General features: G+C 44.1%; 1 protein-coding gene across 2 annotated transcripts in view; it reads left to right on the forward strand.

The window, feature by feature from the left end:
• The window catches only part of GSAP (gamma-secretase activating protein), a 725,614-nt gene that overhangs the window by 14,633 nt on the left and 688,143 nt on the right, over positions 1-22,838 (forward strand). For both annotated transcript variants that reach the window (XR_013608568.1, XM_078679324.1), the window contains exon 2: positions 18,114-18,190. Coding sequence is in view for 1 of the 2 variants with exons in the window: in XM_078679324.1 (XP_078535450.1) it covers positions 18,114-18,190 (77 nt within the window). In the remaining variant the exon portion in view is untranslated. The remainder of the gene's footprint in view (positions 1-18,113; positions 18,191-22,838) is intronic.

Genomic DNA, 22,838 nt, shown 5'->3' on the forward strand with positions numbered 1-22,838 from the left:
AAACCCGTCATCAACATCGGACCGGTGTCCCCGCCCCCTATTTTTTAACCAATTACAACAAACCAACTTCGATGTTTCTAATCATTTCTAAATTACTCTCTTAGATGCGGTTTGCAAAATATGGAAAAAACATGTTTATGGAAAGTGTGTGTTTGTTTTATATTTCAGAGGCAAACATCGTTATCTAGTAAACAAAGCGTTCACCATAGCTCATAGAAAGAGGACTGTCATGATAACCAACTCAGACCCGACGAGGACCATCACAGTTTCAGATCGCCCTTACTTCACACTACTCTTACCCCTAGTCAGCAGATCAGGTTTATCCTGAGTAACCTAAGGTGCACCCCATGTGTACAGTGTGTATAATTCCCTAACACAACAGAAAAAGTAATCTTAAATATGTATAGGTGCAAAATGAAAATAATAATGGTGATGATAAGAATTGTCTTGTGCACAAGCGTTGATGGCGCTTAGTCAAAACTTAATCCTGTATTTACAACTCACTTATTACCACAGGAATATAGAAATCATATTTTCATAAATAACACGCAAATTCAATTTTGTCATTAAGCCCACCCGGTTTCACGGTGTTCAAGTATCTCATCCAAAATGTCTCTCTCTGAGCTATTCTCATGTTGGGATCCACATGGGGTTCGACCAACACCTGCTCCAGTACAGTAAATCTTAGTTGGGGAATGGTGTGTTGCCTCTCTCTCTCCAATGTTGCGCCAAACTTGACTTCTCGTAACCTAGCCTTATATTTGATTTATGTTCCATGATCCTAATCTTGATTTTCCTTGTGGTTCGGCCAACGTAGACTAGGCCACACGGACATTTGATGGCGTATATCACCGAGCTTGTATTGCAATCAGAAGTATGTCTGAGTTTTATATGTTTCCCAGTATGTGGATGTGTGAATGTATCTCCCATCTGTACATTTCCGCAATGTCCGCAATTGAAACATTTACGCATTCCTTTAGCCTTCTCTTGTGTAGCCTTCGTGTCTTTTTGTTTCAACAGTTCCTTGAGGTTTTTGGATCTTGACAGTGCAAATATGGGTCTATCAACAAATACTGTTCTGAAGTCTTCTTCCTGCTCAATTAACTCCCACCTCCTCAATATGCATTTCTTGATCTTGGATGTGAGCGTAGATTGCTTCAACACACAGACTTCTCTCCTTGTTGGAGTTCTCTGGACTTTCTGCAGTAAGACTTCTCGTGTTCTTGATGCAACTTTCTGTTTTGCTTCAGTGAGTACCTTATCTGGGTACCCTCTATAACTGTATTGTTGGACCATCTCCTCTATGTCCTCCATAGCCTGTGCTTCATCACTACTGATCCTTTTTATTCTGGTGAACTGTGAGAATGGCAAATGATTCTTCAAATTTAGCGAATGGAAACTGGAGTAATGCAGTGCACCGGGAACCACCAGCTCAAATTAAGCACTGCAGGGTGTTGGCCACTGCTTACCTACTAGCCCTTGGGCACCACCTCCACCTCGTGGCTCATGCGCAGCCCAGTCCACTTCACGGTCTAGGTGTGGGAGATCAGCCCTTCAGACACTAGATCACCAGCCCCAGGCTCACTGCGCCCACCGCTTGCTAATGACACCCAGGGACCCATGATGTGACAGATACCCATGGGACGGGTATGCTCAGACGTGAGTCCCGTGCTCTTCATGCCACTGGAATCAAGCTATCCTGGCTGAAGAGGGGTGAAACCCCGAAACCGGTCCTAGGAAGCTTGTTTCCAGTCCAGGGAGGACCTGGCTTGGCAGTTCGGGCTGGACTGTTCCCATTGGGCGCAGGGTCAAGACTGATTTGCATATGGCTGGGTCCAAACTGGAATAGCATGGTGAGCAAAAAAAGGATGGATTTAGGCCCAGATCTCTGTACTGGGGTGAATGTATGACATTGTTCTGCATTCTATCCATCAATAGTTCTTTTGGCAGGTGAACGCTGGGCAGAGTGCGCTCAAGTTGTGGCCCCTATCCGGCCCTTTTGGCCATGCCCACACTTGTCAGACAGTGTCTCGCTCTCGTAGTGAAATGGGAGACCTCCTGCCGGAAGTGAGATCACCCACATAAATAAGCAGAGTCTTTGGATTCGGCAGCCTGTGCTTTGATGCTGGTAAACGTTTGGTTTCAGCACAGCCCGTTCTTTCCCGGGGGGCCCATGTATTGCAGTTCATTCTTTTCCGGAATCATAGTTCAATTTCCTTGCTTTGACCCTCTGTGCCACCCTGGCACCTAAGACTGAGCGCCCAATAACACATGCTCTTGACATTCCTGAGGAAGGTTGGGGTCCCTCATGGTGCCCCCTAAAATCATCTCTGCCTCACGTGATATTACTAATGGGAAGGGGCACATGCGTGTTGTCCAGTTTCTTCATTTGTTCTCGTCATGGGGTGTCTGAGAGTATACTGGACCCTTACTTTACATTTAAGTCTCAACACTTTGGTGTATGACTTTGCTCGTTGTAGTCCAACGTGCTGACAGGCTCGTCTGGAGTCAGACCGGTCTTGTTTGCACTGTCACATCACCACAGTCTCACCCCCTTGAGTTCAGTCTGACTCCTAGCTGCCTCCTGGTCCCTTGTATTTATTTAACTCGCACGTTATTAATCTAACTCGCAGACTGCTTGTCTCTTAACCAACCTTTATGCTGATGCCTGTTGGTTGGTTATTGGTGCTTGCTTGGCGAGTTCAAGTCCTGCTGATTAATCATTGGTCAGCTATTCCTAGCTCAGCATGGAGTACATGTCCTGTGGCAAATACAGCTGCCTGGTACAAGGGTGGGAGGCTCCAGGAAGCTACTTGGTTATGGTGACACTGTGGCCACTGAAGGTGCTCTGGTTGGAAGCTCTGTCCTTGTTCCGAGTAGGAAAAACTTCCCTCTTGCCTCTTTCTTTGGATGTAGACCAGAATCTTTGGGATGAGCAGAAAAGTAGGGAGCACAACGAGCCATGTGCCATTGCTGTGAGAGGATGTTCAGTCTCTACCCTAGCTTTGGATCCCCAGATCAGAGCTCTGGGAGAAGTGTGGTTGCCTTGGCTGCAAAGTGTCAAATCCCAGTCCACGTGCACACATCTTAAACAACTTCTGACCAAAGCCAAACTCTTAGGATGAGGGAAAAGATGTTACAGGTGGCCAGCAGCCATATCGTGTACCCTTCATGTGGGAGGCTGTCAAGAGACATCTAGTTGGATTATGCAAAAGGAACAGAATCTGAGCTGTCAAACTTTGGGTTCAAGTACCGTCCTGGCAATTCTGATAAGCTGTGCTCAATAAACTGTTTCAGCTGAGCATCACTAGAAAACTCTGGACATGTGGAGTGATGAACATTAGGGCCTGTGATCTGTAACCAGTCCATTTTAATTTGAGGACCAGATTCCCTTCCTAAACACTGACCATGCAGTGATTGGGAGCCAGGCCTTCTCCCTTCCCTAGCTGAGCCCACTGGGGTTTGTGGCAAGAATGATATGCATATCCTCTGCTGAGGTTAATGCTCCATTGTACGCTGCTATCATCTTTCAAAGTTGAGAAAGCAGCGGTGTCAAAATCTTGGGGTTGCTTCTTCGTGGGCCTGCCTGAGATAGAACCATTGAAAACAAGGAAGGCTTTGTCCTGTACTCCCCCGACTGGGTGAAAAAGGAGAAATCCCTTTTGGGTAGATTTCATTACGAATTATACATTCTAATCACACATTTACACACCCAAAAGTTACACTCTTTCAACTAACTCTTTTTCACACCTGAAGATTGAACCATATGTAACAGGGGAACCAATACAAAGATTAACATTTCAAATACATTTATTGTTTACGAAACCAAAATTTCATTAAATAAAATGGCCCAAGGGTTAATAAACTAGATATCTCAAAAATTAATAAAACACAATACATTAAAAATCGATACAATATGACATAAAGACATATAGAGAGTAGCAAAGCCAGACAAATATAATGTGTCTTGACAATTTACACATCCATTTTCAAACAATATCAAAAGCATGGAAATGTACAGATCAGAATTAACTTCCTTTAACCAATGCCAGATGGGTGGATTGTGTACTAGAATTTGGCGTCGACACGTTTTGATGGGTCAGTTTATAAATCCATCTTTCTCAAGACCAGTAATTAGACTCTCTGTGTTTATTAGATAAATTCATACGGTCACCTTTTTAAATATGGTAGACTTCCTTAATCGCATTTGTATTCTTCTATACCAAGGGCTGTAAATAATGCCCCACAAATTGATAGAAGTATCCCCGTATTGGAACTCAAAGCTGGATATGTCAGAGATCTTGAATAGGGTATCCTGTGCCTGGTTCCAAAACGATAATATTTACATCGCGCAAAAACTTTAATATATCCTCCCCTTTAACAGGGGGTGGTAGCAGTCAAAACTCGAGTTGTCCTATTGGTCACAAATCCCCTGTCGTTGCTTAATATCTTAGAGCAGAAGTCTTGCTCAACATCCCTTTGTTAATTAGGATTGAGTTTCTGCGATCGCGGGCTGCTCCCGTACGTCTTCCTTTGGTTCGAGTCCACCGGCATGTACTCCCCCGACTGGACCACCCCAATATTGAAATCACAGAAAGGTGTCAAACGAGGTTTATTTTAAATATTTACGATAAACCTGAGACCACTAATTCTGAGGTTTTTGATCATTCCGCTTAGTTTTAGTGAGATAAAACTAGGCATGACTTAGCAGAGTTCTCCACCCCCTTTGACATTGGGCAGGGGCCCTCAATGGTTGGACAGGAGCTTCCGAGTGCTGCCACAGCTTGGTCGCCTAAGTTTGTTGGAGGTGTAACCACACTAAATTTTCTAGAAAAGAACTTCAAACAATAGCATTCTCTGAGATAGAAGTGAGGCTTGTCATGCTACATTGTGAATGAATGACCCCCTACTTCTAGACAAGTATGATTCTATGAAAGATTCAGTGTTAATCGACCAGTTGCCTAGGTAAAAGGTCCACCATAAAAAGTACTCTCATAAGAAATACTCACAGTAGGGGGCCAGCATCTTGCTGAATGCATGGAGGATTCATTGAATCCAAAAACAGAGCAGCTTGAGGTGGAAGCACATTAATTCTGTAGCAAGCTGTACATATTTCGGATGATTAAGCACGGTGGTGATGTACAAGCTTGAATTTCGTAAGTCCGTTTGAAACCTGAATTCCCCAGGAAGAACCTGCAAAATAATCCTCTGGTGGGTTTCCATTGTGAGGCGGTGCTTACCAACAAATATTTGCAACTGCCTCTATCCCAGACCATCCTCCTTCTCCACAAACCTTTAGTAGTTGGAAAATAATAAAGAGGAAAGCCTATTTGACCATCTCTTCTGGAAACGGTAATTCACATTATTGCTTCGAGAAGATACACCCTTTCTTGTGATCCTTCGCTCTTTAGACTTAACCATTTTGTCTTGCATTCTAAATCGAAAACACATTTGTGTGCAGCTCTGGGGATGTTTTTATTGATGTACACAAACGCATTAACATTGCCAACACTTATAGCTCTCAGATTGCCAAGACCTATTGGCTGTACCAGTGCTTGTTTTATTACTGATGGCAACCCTGCCTGATGCATGAACATTATCACTGCTGGTAATTTTGTATATGGTGGCCTGGTTGAACAGGTAGTGTCCAACACTTTTCATAATTAAGGTAAGCTCATTTTGTTTGTGTTCAGGTAGCGCTCTTCCTTTTATATTTTGAAAAATCAAGGAAACACATTGTCCTGCTGAAGTGTGTTTATGAAATAACTGTATAGCAAGGAGAATATATAGGCAGTGTTAGGGGCATGGGGCCCACAATAGGGCATGCCCATAAATGTACATATTCTTGCTCTGACAAACAACAAGCATTTACAATGCAATCGTCTCGGCATTATTAAAGGTAGAGCTATTGGCATTGCTCATGACCTATATATATATTTTTTTAATCATAAATAAATGGCATTGTCATTTACATTGCCAATAGCTTAATCGTTTGCATATGCGAGACCTATTGCATTAGCACCCACACACAGGGGGCAGGGGCAGGAGAGCAAGCACAACGAACGAGGGGGCAGGGTAACAGGCACAGCGAGGGGGCAGTGGCAGGAGAGCAAGCCCAAGCAACGAGGGGCAGGGGCAGGAGAGAAAGCACAAGCAACGACGGGGCAGGGGCAGGAGAGCAACCACAAGCAACGAGGGGGCAGGAGAGCAAGCACAAGCAACGAGGGGGCAGGGGCAGGAGAGCAAGCACAAGCAACGAGGGGGCAGGAGAGCAAGCACAAGCAACCAGGGGGCAGGGGCAGGAGAGCAAGCACAAGCAACCATGGGGCAGGGGCAGGAGAGCAAGCACAAGCAACGAGGGGGCAGGGGGCAGGAGAGCAAGCACAGCCAGGGGGCAGGAGAGCAACCGCAACCAGGGGGCAGGAGAGCAAGCACAACCAAGGGGCAGGAGAGAAAGCACAACCAGGGGACAGGGGAGCAAGCACAGCGAAGGGGCAGGGGAGCAAGCACAGCCAGGGGGCAGGAGAGCAAGCACAGCCAGGGGGCAGGAGAGCAAGCACAGCCAGGGGGCAGGAGAGCAAGCACAGCCAGGGGGCAGGAGAGCAAGCACAGCCAGGGGGCAGGAGAGCAAGCACAGCCAGGGGGCAGGAGAGCAAGCACAGCCAGGGGCAGGAGAGCAAGCACAACCAGGGGGCAGGAGAGCAAGCACAGCCAGGGGGCAGGGGAGCAAGCACAGCCAGGGAGGATGGGAGCAAGCACAGCCAGGGAGGAGGGGAGCAAGCACAGTCAGGGGGCAGGGGAGCAAGCACAACCAGGGGGCAGGGGAGCAAGCACAACCAGGGGGCAGGGGAGCAAGCACAACCAGGGGGCAGGGGAGCAAGCACAGTGAGCGGGCAGGGGAGCAAGCACGGCTGCACACTCAGCCCCCTCAAAACTCCGCTCCACACACATCCTCACTGCCCCTCTTGAGTGGCCCCCTCATCCAGGTTCAGTAAGCCTCTCACTGACCACTCCTTACTCAGCCCAGTCACTGCCCTGTGCCATATTGCCCCCCCTCCTCACTGCCCTGCTCTTCATTCTGAGCCTTCCTCGCTCCCCTGGTCCAGCCTAAGAGCCCTCGCTGCCATGCCACTGTCCGGCTCCATACTCAGCCCCTCACAGCTCATCTCCACACTCAATTCTTCACTGTCCCTCCTCAATCTGAGCCTTCTTCGCCCCCGGGTCAAGTCTCAGCCCCTCCTGCCCTGCTCCGATCTCAACCCCCTCACTGCCCCTCTCCATGCTCATCCCCTCACTGCCCCTCGTCAGTCTGAGCCTTCCTCGCCGCTGGTCCAATCTCAGCCTTCACTTCCCTGCACCAGACTCTGGGACAGGGAGGGGTGGCCTCTCAAAGTGAGCTGGCGGGCTCCTATGCTGCTGTGTGCGCTGCAGGCCCCCCCCCTTTCCCTTCCCATCCCCGGCTCTCTTTCCTTCTCCACCGCTCTCAGGTGCCGTAGACACCCTGGCCGGCTCGCCCTGCACCGAGCCCCCGGCGACCCCAAGGACCCCTCCCCTACCAGCTGTGAGTGAAACCCCGCTCGTTTCTCAAAGACCGGACAGTGTTCAATGGGACAGGGCTAGTGTCAGCTACTCCAGCCGCCAGTCCCACAGAAGTGACCTTTAACATACAAAAATTAACATATGCAGACGCCTGTAGAGCCAGTTGTGACATGTGTAATTCAGCACTCAGTGGGCTAATTATTAAAGACATATGATGTCATTCACCATCACAGCCTGTTTGTGACAGAGGAGTTTTTCGAACTATGTGACGTAATTCACATATGTCCTGCCAAGCACCGCGTTTCTGCAATAATTATGTTACGGTATGTTATGTTATGGTATGTTACGTTATAGAATTATATGTTTGTGTGTTTATGTTACGCTACAGTCTACATTCTATATTTGTGTTTTGTTATTCTGTTTTAAATTTGTTTGAACACAAAGTCCTGTTTGTGAAGTGATTTTTAGGTTACGTATCTTGTGTTACATTAAGCTGTTATATTTTATGACACTTTTGTGAAGTTGTAGTTTGTTTTGCTGTTATGTTGTGGCATCTTATTTGTTATCACCTGGAGTTAAATGTATTATTTGTTTTACACCCACGTTTGATTTGTCTATTTTTTTAATGACCTGCAGTGTCAGGGCGTGAACCCTGGCTCGTATGTTCATAGTTTGTTTTTAATTAATGTTTGTTGTGTCTTGTTTTGCTTCCTTAATGTTTGTTATGTTAAACTGTGCCATGTTGTTTTTATTGGTGTGGCCTGTGATAAGTTACAGAACCTTTCTTAATGTATGTGCCTTTTTGCGGATGAGCTTTTATTTCAATGTTTAGGCGGGGGGGTGGGGGAGCTAAACTAATCCACGCTTTCTTTTTTCCTAAAAAAAAACGTGTATTCTGGACGGGCGATGGCAGCCCTTTCCTGGGCTGGGTACACGGAAGATCCGAAATAACCAATCATCAGGCTTGTAAGATGGATGTAACACACACAGACTCGCTCTCTGTCTCCCTCGCACACTCAACACACACTCTCTCACACACACACAACACACACCTTCGGTCTCCATCACACACACAACACATACACTATCTCATACACACCCTCTTTCTCTCACACACACAAACCACAACACACACTCTCTCTCACACTCTTTCTCCCACACACACTTACACACACACACACAAACCACAACACACACACTTTCTCCCACACACGCACATCCCACACCACTCACTCTCCCTCACACACAGTCTTCCTCTCTCTCTCACACACACTTACACACACACACAAACAACGCTCACACTCTCTCACACACAGTCTTCCTCTCTCTCTCACACACACACACTTACACACACACACAACCCACAACACTCACACTCGCTCTCACACACAATCTGCGTGCCGTTCTCTGCAGGGATTGTGATTTGTGTGGCACGTCGGAGGTGAGCGGTGGAGAGCGAAGCTGTAAGCACACGGGCTCTGCCCTGAAATCGCAACGCACGTAACCAAACCCGTAGCCAGGAAAGGCGCAGCATTGAGAAAAGTAAACTCTGTCCGATTTTTGGAACCCTTAAATGTTATTCGCAATTCCCTAATATTAAGTTTTTTTTTTTTTTAGATATCCCGTTGCTGTTGCTTCTAGGCGCCACAAATAGCGTGTTACTGTTAAAATGCAACATTTCGATGCTGGATCCGTGTGGCTCAAAGCGTAGAGCCGAATGAAAGACTGAATGACGCGTTTCCCGTGTTCATTCTCAAGTTTTAAAATAATGCTCAAATCCAAGGCGTTTTCACGTGCTCTGAAGTCAACACTTGGTTGCTGCATAACCCGATTGAAGTTTGCGCCCGAGGAGTTCTGTGCAGGGAGCTGCTCCGTTTCTCCCTGGAACGAGCTGTCCGCATATGAAGTGGCTTTTTGTTTGAAAATTGGCAGAATAAAGGAGTGTACACTGCATGTAGTTTGTAAATAAGTGGCATGACGTTTGTGCAACATAAGTTTGGAGCAGGAAATTGCACATGAGGATTTACAGTCTATTTATCTCAGACACTTCGTTGAGACCACCATCATTCGCCGAGGCGAGGCAGAAATGCCTCGGAGAAAGCACCGTAATTTTCTGCTTCGGGGCGTGGTTTTCGTTCTCTCCTCTGCCCATTGGCTGGAAGGTAAAATTCCAGCCAATGGGAAGAGGAGAGAAAGAAAACAAGAAAGAACCTTAAAAACGCCCCCAAATCCGAAAAACAAGGGGCTTGGACCGAGTGACGCCCCTCTCCTCCAATGGCTGGCCAGCATTTACTAGGCCAGCCAATGGAGAAGAGGGGCGGGTTCCAAGCCCCCTATAAGAAACATTAAATCTTCGGGCTCCGCCCACACTGCTTACAGCAGTGCGACGGAGTCCTCGACCTAAAAACGAATTGCCACACATTTCTGGGAGAAACACAGGGAATACAGGCGATTTGAGATCTTTAGCAATCCAGCACATTGAGAAGTCACAGAGAGGAGGCAGTAGAGAGTTAAAACTGAGAAAAGCTGAATCAAGAATGACCATTCTAATGGGAACAGAGGAACCTTGGGGCCTCAGTAAGGATGCAGGATTATTTATACACCTATATAACATTCCAAATGACTCAGCGGCCCCATTATCCCAAAAAATCGCTTGATTTTAGTGTATCACAAAAATCAAGGCATTGCTTCCAGTGACACAAGCACACAAATACAAAAATGAACACACGCAACATAATGACACAAACAATTATTGACACACGCTCATATTCACTGAAACACTGTTACACACACAAACTAAGTAACAAAAACACGGACTTACCAAATGCTGAACGACGTTCACACAACACTCTCAAGTGCATATAAGATCCTACATTCAATTACGTACCAATACAGACACTCTCTGACACATTCACATCGATAAACACTGCCTGACACTCACATTCTCTAATTGAAAAACGCTTTGACATGCTCTTTTTACACATTCTCAAGGACACAAACATTCACCCACACAAGCTTTCTGAGACAATCAGTAACACTAGAACTGCCAAACGCACACAATTACACACAAATAATTGTCAAACACTTCATGAAACTCAGCGCCACAGACTGACGCAAAATAAAACAAACCCTCACTGATGCATGCTGTCGCTAGCTGCCATGATTCGCTGGAGTGCCACTGAGTTTTAGCAATGTGCGTGAGAAGTGGGCCAGCTTAACATCCCCTTGATATGAAAAGCACACAAACCTTCACTACGTGCATACGGCAGGGATTCCGCTCTGAGGTACATGAAGTGTTTTTGAGGGAGTGAGTGATCGTGTGAGATTTTGTTAAAGGCTGCGTCAGACCTCGGACTCCTCATACAAGCTATGCTGTCAGAGGTCACTCAGTGAGCGCTGAGGCTGGCCCTAGAGTGGCGCAGTAATGTTCTAAATGTGATTAAATCGGGGCTATTGCTGCACCTTTCGACTGAGGTATTGTAATTGTAGCAATGCCATAATACCCCTGAACCGAGCACTTAATGGAGGGCCTGCGTCAACGGATACAATGTGACTCGAGCCACAGGTCCCTATTTCAGGGGCAGGTCCCCCCTCCCTCTAGCAGTGAGAGAGACAGGAGTACTTACTTGTACCTTGTCACTTTAGGCTCCTCCAAACCTTAATGATCTGTTGATATTTTTTGCGTTTCATCTGAAATGCTTTTTTTATGGCTGTTTGTTTCATCCCTGTCTGCGGGCGCTGCAGGGAATGATGGCTCTGAGCAGAGACCGACCGGGCTTGAGTGGAAACGCGGCGAGCCTCCAAGACTTGACGCGAGACTCTGAGAGGATTGCATTGCTTGTAAATACACAGTTGTATATCCTGCTGAAACCCCTGGAAAGAATGCTAGTGCTCACTGTGATAATTCGACAGCGTTGCGTGGTCACAGCACTGGCATTGTAACGCTTCATAAATCTCTGTTAAGAAATGGCATTCTAAACTGCGGCTACAGCATGTTAGCATTTGTAAGAGTTTAGCATAGAGGAGGAGGGCTTGCTCTCACAGAATTAAGTAGGTGGTGGTTCTGTGTGTAGTAGACATAGCATGTATTCGGATATTCAGATGTAACTTTCTTGTAGAGTAGAACAAGGAGTGAGTGCGTGTGTATTTGCATTGACATTTACCCAAACGATGCACCCATAAAAAATCGTGGCGAACCTGCAGGGGCATGGAACATTTAAAATTAAAAACAACGCTCATTGCTAATTCAAACACCAGCTCTCCTAACGTGTGGAAGTACCAGTCCCCCCCCCCCCCCCCAAAAGAGTAGTCTTAAAACCATACATAAAAATGGCATCTGTGTATGTTTAGCAGTAGAATCAATCCTGTATGTTGTCGTCTTGGCCGGTGTCCCTGGGCTGGCCCCTGGTAAGGAGGAATCATACCCCGACCTCAAAAACAAATGTTCCCATTGGTTAAACCTCAATAGACCACTCCCACCACAGGGACAGAGTGAAATCTTGTTTGCCCGGAGAGTTAGCTGGGTGGGACAGCGTAGGAAGGATATCGAGGGTGATTGTATCCTGATTAACTTCAGAGACTGCCAGGTGGTTAGCTACATATGCGACTGGCATCTAACAAGGGCGGCCTCACGGATAAGGTCCCTTTCCCTAACCTACTTTTACCCCCCTCGTTCATCTTATCCTCTGCCAGATAGCTGGGGCAAACGCCAAGTAGGTAGGGAATGTTTGCCACAGGTGGGAAGAAAAAACATCAGTTACGCTAATTCTGACGCTCCCTTTCCCTTTGTTCTCCCCCTAAACAATAGATTTAGCACCCTAGACTAAGTCGATTGACTGACTTGTTGCAGTCAAGTTTCACGGCCTGATGAGGGAGATCCGACTAAAGACCAGTTATTGACACTGAAGAGGGTTCTAATAGTTGAGGATACCTATAGGGGAGTCAATGATGATAGTGAGGGGGATACAACCCGCAGCCCACCTGGAAGAGCGGGGAGTTCTCAAGTGACTACCGATATCCAGGGAGAAATTACCCCCCCCCTATGTCATAGGAATTAACATGGGTCAGGAAGAGGTGGTGTTTGATAACTCCTTGTTGAGAAGCAACCATTGGGTCCAAATAGAGAATGCTGAAGGGGAAATAGTGAGCCACTACGACTTTAGGTCTGAAACTACGGGACCACAGAGAATTAGCGCAGCCCCTATTCCAGGGTTAAGGATATTATCATGGAATGTAGCTGGGCTCAAAGCAAAAATGGATATCCCTGAGTGGGGCGAATTTATCCACTCACATGAGATCTCCCTATTTCAAGAGACTTGGGCTTTGGAGTCGATGCACAGATCTGGGTTTGCCACTTATAGTAAAGCGGCCACTCAGGGGCCAAGGGGTAGGCCCTTGGGCATCTGGGTTGAGACACATCTTGGTTGTTTAGTCAAGCCGATAGACACCCACTCCCCCGATATCTTATGTGTTGTGCTTTCCCTTAAGAATTCGCCTAAGCTGGCGATTATCAGCGTATACTCACGCCCTGTTAAGCATGGGCAGATCGCACAGACGTTGGACTGCTTGACTGCTTTTCTCTCTACGCTACCTGAGCAAATCTTCCCTATTATAGGCAGGGACTTCAATTCACATTTTGAACCCTCAAATGGTCTATGCCACCCCATAACGAGCGACGAGGATGCCTCGTGGGGAATCCCAGCATGCAACCACTACCCCCTGAGGGCTTGGACCCCTCTAGCTCTGCAATTGACCACATTAACTTTGAATCATTCCCTGAGAGCGTGTAATGGCCGATTGCCTGCAGACAACCCAGGGAAATATACATTTGAAAGAAATGGCCAGGCGAGGCGTCCACAATAGACTACATCCTGGTGAAGGTGGACATCTGGCATAGGATAGTGAACTTTCTGGTCCAGTGTCGTCCCGAAAGTGATCACAACCCCTTAGTTATCACTCTGGATTGGTGTAACTCGGCAGTTGGGAACGCTGAGATTGCTCAGCCGACCCCGAACTTAATCGCTGTAGAGGGTGGGAGAAGAATCCGCTGGGCAACCTTTATACAATCGCCTGAGGCAAAGGCTTCATTGTATAAATCGATTCTTCCCTTTCTGGAAAAAGCTAGTCTTATTCCAGACAAATGTAGTGATATTGATTGCTTAGAGGAGTTAGGGGCAAATCATCATGACTTGGTTGGAATACTGGCTCAGTATTTTTATACTTCTTCAACCAAGAAAAGGAAGGAAGAAAGTGGTAATAGTCCTTGGTACAACAGGGCATGTAAAGAAGCAAGGACTGATATATTCTTTATATTACGTGAGGGGAACGTCGCATCCATCAGGGAGGCCAAGGCCTTTTTTAAAAACATTATTTTAAATGCAAAATCCGAATGGGAGACTGAGAGGTGGCAGTCTATCAAGAAAGCCCTAGATGATAGGGACACGAGAGGGTTCTGGAACTTGGTTAAGACAGGCAACCCCGACGGTAGAACGCAATTGAGCCAAACCTCGGGGAGGAAGTTTGGCAATCCCACTTTGAAAAATTATACTCAAAGTCTCAAGTGGGAACTGCCGCAGTGGGGTCACTTGCGATTGATTCTACTCATGTTCTATCTTCCGACATTCCCCCTTGTTCTCTGGGCTATGTATCATTGGCCTTGACCAAAGTCCTGCCGAATAAGGCTCCTGGATTGGACAGGGTCTCAGGAGATCTATATAAATCTGAGCAGGCTGTTTGGGCCCCTTATCTGAGGTCCCTTTTTAATGCACTCCTCCAGGGTTTGACACCCCCCCCCAAATGTGGGCGGGTGCCGAGATCATCCCAATTTTCAAAGAAGGCTGCCCCTTAGAGCTGGCTAATTCTAGACCTATTAGCCTTATTGACGTATCGCAAAAAAACTTTGCACGTGTCCTTTTGGGAAGACTTCAGAATTGGATTGATGACCATAACATATTGACCCCCCTTCAAGCGGGATTTAGATCAAAAACCTCAACCATAGATCTGTTGTTTAGACTTCAACTGATCTATTGGAAAACCATCATCTTGGAGGGAGGATCACTTTATTTAACATTCGTGGACCTCAAGTCGGCATTCAATCTGGTTGATCGAGACCAGCTGTGGGGCCTCCTTTTAGAAATGGGGGCTCCAGTCTATCTTTGTCAACAGCTATGAAACCTCCATGTAGACACTTTTGCCAAAATTAGGTATGGGAATAGAGGGGAACTTTCAGCTCCGATCCCCGTAGAGAAGGGCGTAAGACAAGGTTGCGTCCTTGCTCCAACACTGTTTTCCCTTTTTCTAAATGGACTAATTGCTGATCTCTTAGCGGTTAAGGACATAGATTCTCCTAAACTTGCAAACCGCAAAATGCCAGCGCTAATGTTTGCGGATGACACGCTGCTCCTATCAGAAACACCTATGGGGATGCAGCGTCTCCTTGAGACATTTGGCATTCTCCTTCCACCATTCCTCTTGTTCCCTCTTGTTCCCTCTGTCCCTTGCCCGAGGAGAGAGGGAGGGTGAGGAAATGATCTGCTGTGTAGACCTAATATGCTGGACTCTCTCTATATATAGGAACATGAAACTGAATGGCATTATTCAAAACCCTCTTCTGATTGAGTCATAGAATGTGCTTGACCGATAACAAGCTAAGGTCCACTGGCACATTGAACGTTGTATATTTTTCTCTGATTATAGTAACCCCGGTCCTTGTGACCTGAAGTGCATTGTATATTTTTATTGAAGAAAATGGGAAATCGCGAATTGTCAACAGACGCCATGAATGTGACCATATAACATTTATGAACTATTTTGAGAACCAAAGTAATACAGAGCTCAAGAAGAAATCTTCGTTCTTCATCTTCTTCTTTTCTCAAACATTGTTTTAAAAATAGTGTTTGTATTGTTAAAATGCAGTTCATGTTTTATTGATGTGATTATCTAATACCATTGATCATTATATGGTATTGAACATTGGATTGGATGCCGAACCTCCTTTTTCGGGTTTTGATCTTCAAAATGTTCATGCTGTGTGTGTAATTTCCTAGTCTGTCAGAGTAATTACATAATGTGGCCATGGACTGCATTTAATGTATGTGAAATGAGAAGACCAAAAATATTTAAACGTGTAAGGAAAGAAAGATTAGTTCTACATAGAAATTAGAAACCAATGCGCACTATTTCAACTGACCGTGCATGTCTTAATTGCTAAAAATATAAAAAAATTTCTATCTGAAGCCTTCTGGCGAATGCATTGAAGCACAGTAAATGTATAACATCAATAAATCAGCTGATAGTTATGTTTAAAATGGGTAATACAAAAGATAAATGTTTTAGTTTTGAATTGTTTGGCACAACACATTTCTATGCTTGCTTTTAAACCATTAAACTGGTCTTTATAAAAGAAATCGTAATTGAAATGTTACAAAAAAGAGCATCATAAAGAGATGAAATGACTAAAGCATGTTTGTTAAGATACAAAGTCCATTACACCCAAGTAGCATCATAATTGTTATCTATCTCTTGCAGTCACCCGCACCGTGTTTGTTGTTCTCAAACATGTGCCAAAAAATCAAGTACGAGATAGTATACAAATTATTTGTTCTTTGTAAATTCAGGAAGTCCGGTTGAAAGTTTGTGCGAGCACAAACAAGTAGGGTGAAGTTGCTACTACCATCCTGAAATGATGAAAGCATTTGTATCAAAGAATGAGATCTGTGAAAGAAAACATTCTTTCTTTCAATCGGAAGTCGCACGACAAATGCATTAATAGGAAAAAGAGAAATGTTTTCCTGTTCAAATGATCTGTGCATTAGTTGCATGCGGTGCTTTTGTGCATGTGAAAATGTGCTTGTAAACATAAATATTTTTTGTTTGCAAAGAAACGAAACAACATGCATTTTATATTCATAAATCGTGCTGTGTAACGTTTAAGAAGTAATTAAAAAATGCAACTGTTCAGAATCCAACCTGAAATCTCTGAGGAATGTAACAGTCACATGCGCTCTCTTTGTAACTATAAAAATGTACCCTACAAGCAGACCCCAAAAACGCTTTATATTCTACCTAATACAAATAAGAAGTTCTGTGAGCGGGTGAAATCTATGAGCGTTTGCAAAACGCACAGCTTCAATCACCAAAGAAGCTAGATGTTTTAAAGAATCCAAATCTTGAGCACAGCTGCACAAATAACATGCAGTCGCCAAACACGCTTGATCTCCAAGAAAAAAGTAGATCCATGAAAGAAAAAAAATGTGGATGAAACATTCAGTGGAAGGAGTACTTGTTCCAGCCTTCACTGATAAAATAAACACCCACATAGATACCCGAACTCAACAGTAAATAGCATGATACAACCAACAGAAAGGAAGGAAAAAAGGAGTGGGAAGAAGATGAACAAATGGAATGTAAGGGTGAGCTGTAAGCTCCTTTTTACAATATTTTTTTCTTTTTAATTGCAAGAGATTTCGCACGCACAACGCAAGCGAAACCTACAAGTTGGTGAGCACACCACAAGAAAATTCCACAAAAGGCCTTACAATCAGTTAGGACATTCAAACGAGACTGAGACAAAGCAAATCCGCATTCCTTTTCAGTGAACTAGCCTTTTGTATCATGCATGTATTACACAGATGCAATCACACCTGCAACTCTCCATGATCCTTTGTAAGTATCTACTTGTGTGCATTGAACTGATGACCATCTGTTTTATGAGCAAAGTAAATAAAGAGATATTTTGTGGAAACATAAAGCACAACTCATGGTTTTGCCCCAAAAAGAGATGTTGCTGCATTCCATTCCTCGGGGAAGCTGTGATTAAAATAAAATACAAAATTAGCAGCCCTTATTTCCAGTTGCCTTCCGGTGGATTGCTAAAGTGATATAGGTTGTCATGTTGTCCCTGACCTTTCCTTCCAATTTGTGTCTCCGTTAGTCAAAAGCTGAAGATTGTACAGAAGTCCCGAGAAAGTGTTGTACCCAGGGTTTCATCTACTCTTAAACAGTGCATATTTACAAAAAGTTGCATCCTAGTATAATCTGATGATTAGTGCTTAAACACTGTTCACAGTAGTGTACAAGGACAACGATTCTTTATGCTTTGCAAACATTTCAATGACAGATTATGCCAGCCATTTATGTATTGAACACATTTGTACAGAGCAAACAAAGCCACATTGGTAATGGAGAGATTGATAAAGAACATAGAACCAATACTCAAAAAACGACATTCCTTTTGAATACAAAAAGGGTGACCATTGTAGATGTATGATATGTTCCAAACAAGGGGAGTTTTAGGTCTAATCAGAATGCCATCACATTTAGGTTGAGTCCAAATTTCAAGTCATTCTATTCATTAGGAGATCATTATGGTCCAGTGCTGAGTTTAACTCACTGTTAACACACTTCATAAGAGGTCGTTATTGAATTGCTAATAGTATCCTTTGTTTCTTGTCTTGTTTATTTCAGTGCCTTTTTAGTTTTAAGTTTGTGACACTAAAGTGTTTCTACCAGCAGAATATAAATAGTACATATTTATGACTGCAGGAAAGTGATGTTTGTGTTTTTTATAATTTCAGATACTGTACAAAACAACTCAGAAATACCACACGTTGTGAATGTTGAAAGAAGTGGCAAGATTCTTTACACTTGGAAGGTACGTTCTTAACTGCATGGCCAAATCTGCAAATTCATGGACAACCTAACATTTTTACATTGACTGACAAGTTGTACTGTATGGAGCTCCTTCAACCTAAAGTAGTGTGTGGAGTTGAAGGGGCAATAGAAAGGGTCAGAAGTTGTAATTCTTTATCCCTTCCCGTACATTAGTCATTAAAAGGTACATTGGTCGTCACAGAAGAATGGGTAGCACCCCTAACAACATTTGATATTTTGCTAAATGCTATGTTTGAACCGAAATTCTTTCCTCTACAATGTCACTGTCATAGCTAAGGCAGATATGTGCACTAAATGCTTGTCCTCTTCTAAACGAAGAGTGTACATGTCCTGGGGGAGCGGGAAAAGCCCGCAGGGCAAACAGTGGATAATAGACGTTGCGTATTGCAAAGATACATTACATATATATGAGTAGGAACTCCCCACCGGGTTCAAACCCAGGGACTACTGGAAGCCTTTGGAGGACTATCTTCGCTTTCATCAGCTTCTGTAGTGCTACACAGATGTAGGAGATTCGGAAATGTGGTTGATAATAAGAACATAATGTGGTAATGTACTATGTTGATAAACTATACATGCTGCAGCCTGTATGTTTTTGTTCAAGCATTGTATGGATTGAATAAAATACTTATAAAAAAAAAAATGATTGTCCTCTCACAAAAAAAAAATCAGAACATTCAGATGATTACTTTGTTTAATGATCTCTTAATGTTTTGTACCGGCAAATTGCAGTATTTGTTTGCTTACTAGAATCACTCAGTTCAAGAATACTGCTTCATTAATATATCGAATGCATGTTTTAAAACAGATCAAATGAAGCTGTTCTGTGTTGCTATTGAAATAAAAGCTACAATATAGCTTTTCATTGTAGATGCGATTGCTGAATTACATTTTAAAACCCCAAACTATCGGGAAAAATACGAGCAGAAAAGACAAAGTGAATGAAGCCTGCATGATATTGAATTGTGAGGGGTGTCTTTCACTTCAACATCTCATAACAAAGCTGTGTCGCCAGGCAGATAACTTACTTTTTTCAAATGGTGTTTCACACTGCACTTCCGTCCTTCTTTTTTTTTTTTTTAAATGTTTATTGCGGAAAGCAAAGAAGACATAAGCGAGCAAATCCTTTCACAGGCACTGATAGATGCAAGGAACCAAAACAATTATATAGGAAAGGACACAGCCATGCTGCCTACATCCTGGAGGCCAGGCGGTGTAAAGTTGGAAAGTGCCACAAAGGTAAACATAAACGTTTGCATAGAATACATGTAGAACGCTCATGTCCGCTGTTTCCTGTTTATTCCCCCTCCCACGTCTTCCGTCGATCCCACGTCCCATCTGACGGTACAGATCATTATTCAAGAAGGAACACAAGCTTACAATGAACAACAGAACACATTCCCCATCACACTCGGCACTTACGTCCTCTTTAATCATTGTATGCAACACATGTTACCTTTACCTGATACTCAATTTACCAACCCCATAACATTGGAAGGCTAAGTCTGTTTTGCAGAGATTCAGGTTTGTGAATTTCAGTCATTGCAGATTTCAGTAGTGTATTTTAACTCGCTGAGCTGCCTTCTCGGCCACTAGTAGTGTTGTGGCGCATTGAAACCTGATGATTTCTCCTTCCTTGAGCTGCCCATGTGACACAATTCCCTGCTGGTGCTGTGTGCGGTTCACTCAGTCGGCTTGATCAGAATCATTAGAACGGTTCAGCAGTCGGCTAAGAGAGTGAGGCATCGGACAGCAGCGGGTGCGGAATATTAATTAACCGCTCTCCTCAGGGCTGTTTTACCACTAATAAAGGCAGCATTTGAAGTTACCTGCTTCATGTGTATCGGGCTTCAGCAATCTGGCGATGAGGATAGGATCTGTTGCCTCAGTCTTCGTAACGTAACTGGTGCTATGTAAAGCGCTCTGATACCTGATTCAGTTCGGGTCTAGTTCGCGCTATATAAAACTCTGCAAAAAAAAAAAAAAAAAGAGTATGGAACAAAATTTGGGTGATATAGAAGGTGTTCTTGTATTTCAAGACGATGTATTAGTAGCAAGTGCAAATCATTATGAACGTATTCACAAGCTGAATGCAGTGTTTAAGAAAATCAATCAGTGGTTTGCAGTTCAGAAAGGGCAAATCTAGTTTTGGGAAAGATCAATTGGAGTATTTAGGGTACATTAGAAGTATAAATGGCATCAGTCCAAAACCAGGCTTAGTTATAGCGTCATGGAAAATACTCCTGAACCTTGAAACAGAGAGCAAGTTATGTCCTTTATTGGACTATGAGTTTTATGCTAAATTCATTTAAATTTTTGCATCGATTTCTGAACCGATTACAAGACTTCTCAAAAAGAGGGTGGATTTTACATGTGAAGATGAACAAAAGGAAGCTTTTACTTTGATAAAGAATGATGATCTATTACAAGCCCCTCTATCACACCCTGTAAGTGTAACTGTTGATGCTGGTGATTGAGATTTGGGAGCTGCTATTAACATAGGATCAAGAATGTGGATCGCACTGTCCAATTTGCATCCAAAATGTTGAAAGATGTTGAAAAATCTTAACCTGTAATAGAGAAGGAAATGCTGGCCTGTAATTGGGCAATGCACAAGTTCAGAAATCTGTTATGGGGGAACACATTTTCAACTTAGAACTGATCACAAAGCTTTCGTGTACATCTTGAAGAGACCATCACACCATTCTGAAAAGTTAACAGCAAGACTTGCTAGACTTGCTACAAAGTTGTTAGAATATGATTTTTCAGTGGTTTGTTCCAGGTTGATCCAACAAAAGGGCAGGTTTTCTTTCTTGGTTTCCCAATATTGTTGATAATGCAGAGTATGAAGACGAATTGGAAGAGTTCATAGTAGCTTCATTCTATTTTGAGAATCATTTGTGTATTTTCACCCTCGATTGGAGTACTGCATTATTATCAGATCCTGTTGTGTGTCAAAATTCATAACTGATGGTTGGCCAAAAGAAAGGAACCTCACAGGAGAATTATCATTTTTTACTTGGTTCTCACCAGAATTTACTCTCAATGTTATGTTATGGTATTGACATTTATAGCGCGCACAGATACTCGAAGAGTGTCCCTGCGTGGCACCAAAATGGGAGCTGAGAAATGACGGATCATTAGATAAAAAGCAGAATTTTCAGCCGAGTCCTGGATGCCACGAAGGTCTAGAGCAAGTAAATTCCAAGCCACCACTGTCTAGTAGGCAAGAGAGCTGACAACCATTCTCGTACAGCAAAACCATGGGATGATTGCCAGAAGCTGCGCCACTGAGCGCAACTGTCTCACGGGTAAATAGAACTTAAATTGTTTCCTAAGGTATACAGGGCCAAGTCCATACAGGGCTGAATGAGCCAGGGTGAGGGCTTTAAATTTTACTCTCTCAGCCACAGGAAGCCAGGGAAGATCGTGTAGGTGTTGCTTTCTACTGGATCTCCCCAGAATGCTAAGTAGAAACCTTGCTGCAGCATTCTGAATTGCCTGCAGTCTCTTCAACTGGTACCCTGGCAAGCCACTGTACAAAGCATTCGCATAATCAATGCGTGAATGAATCAAGGCAAGGGTAACCATTTCCTTGGCTGTCCTAGGGAGGAGGGGGAGAAATTTCCTGAGTGATTTAAGGGTGCCAAAACACTGCCCGCTAGCTTCATGATCTGTGTGGAAAACCGGAGATCTTCGTTGCACCAAATTCCGAGATTTGTGGTGGGCTGACCCACGGAATTGGGCAATGGATAGTCAGCCGGCCAGATCGATTCCCTAAACTGAGGAGGAAAGGTCCCAAACAAGAGGATCTCTGATTTGTCCTCATGCACTTGAGCTGCGCAGAGAGGAGCCATTGAAAAAGTCTGTAATGCAAGTTCTAACTCGAGTGGGGAAGAGTTGTTTTTGTTCCATGTAAAGATGAGCTGGGTATCATCAGCATATGCGATGATCTTGGCACCAACTCCACCGCCAGATGAATTAGCTGGGTGACCTCTATATTAAAGAGGAAGGGGCTCAAGGTGGAGCCCTGAGGCACATAAGTAGTGACCCTTTGAGGGGCAGATGAAGACTGGGGAAGCCAGACTTGCTGTGATCTGTCTTCAAGGAATTATTTAAGCCAGTTCCAAGCAGACCCTGAGATACCAATATCCAAGAGGCGGGCCAGTAACAAGGAGTGAGGCACAGTATCAAAGGCCACAGAGAAGTCTAATAAAATCAGAGCCGCTCTGCCACCAGCATCCAAACACTCCAGGATTGCTTCAGAAATTTCGACAAGAGCCGTGTCTGTACTTTATGATGGCATTATCTATAGAAGTGAAAAGCTCGTTCCTCCTGTTTCTTTAAGCAGCAAGGTTTAGAATTAGCTCATTCAGGGCATTTGGAAATGACTTTAAACAAGAAAAGGTTACATGAGACATACTTGTGGCCAAAAATGAATCAGGACATTGAGCAGGATGTAAGGAATTATGCGACATGTTGCATACCAGATAAGCATTTATCTGTTAGAACACCTCCCATGGTAGCTGTTAATTTTCCGGGGAATGCTTCGGATAAGGTGGCATTTGATATCTTAGGTCCTTTCTCACATTGCAACAATGAGTTTGCATTTGTTCTTATAGATTTTA

The sequence above is a fragment of the Lissotriton helveticus genome, chromosome 1_1 (assembly GCF_964261635.1).
Source record: "Lissotriton helveticus chromosome 1_1, aLisHel1.1, whole genome shotgun sequence".
In the NCBI taxonomy this organism is placed as follows: Eukaryota; Metazoa; Chordata; class Amphibia; order Caudata; family Salamandridae; genus Lissotriton; species Lissotriton helveticus.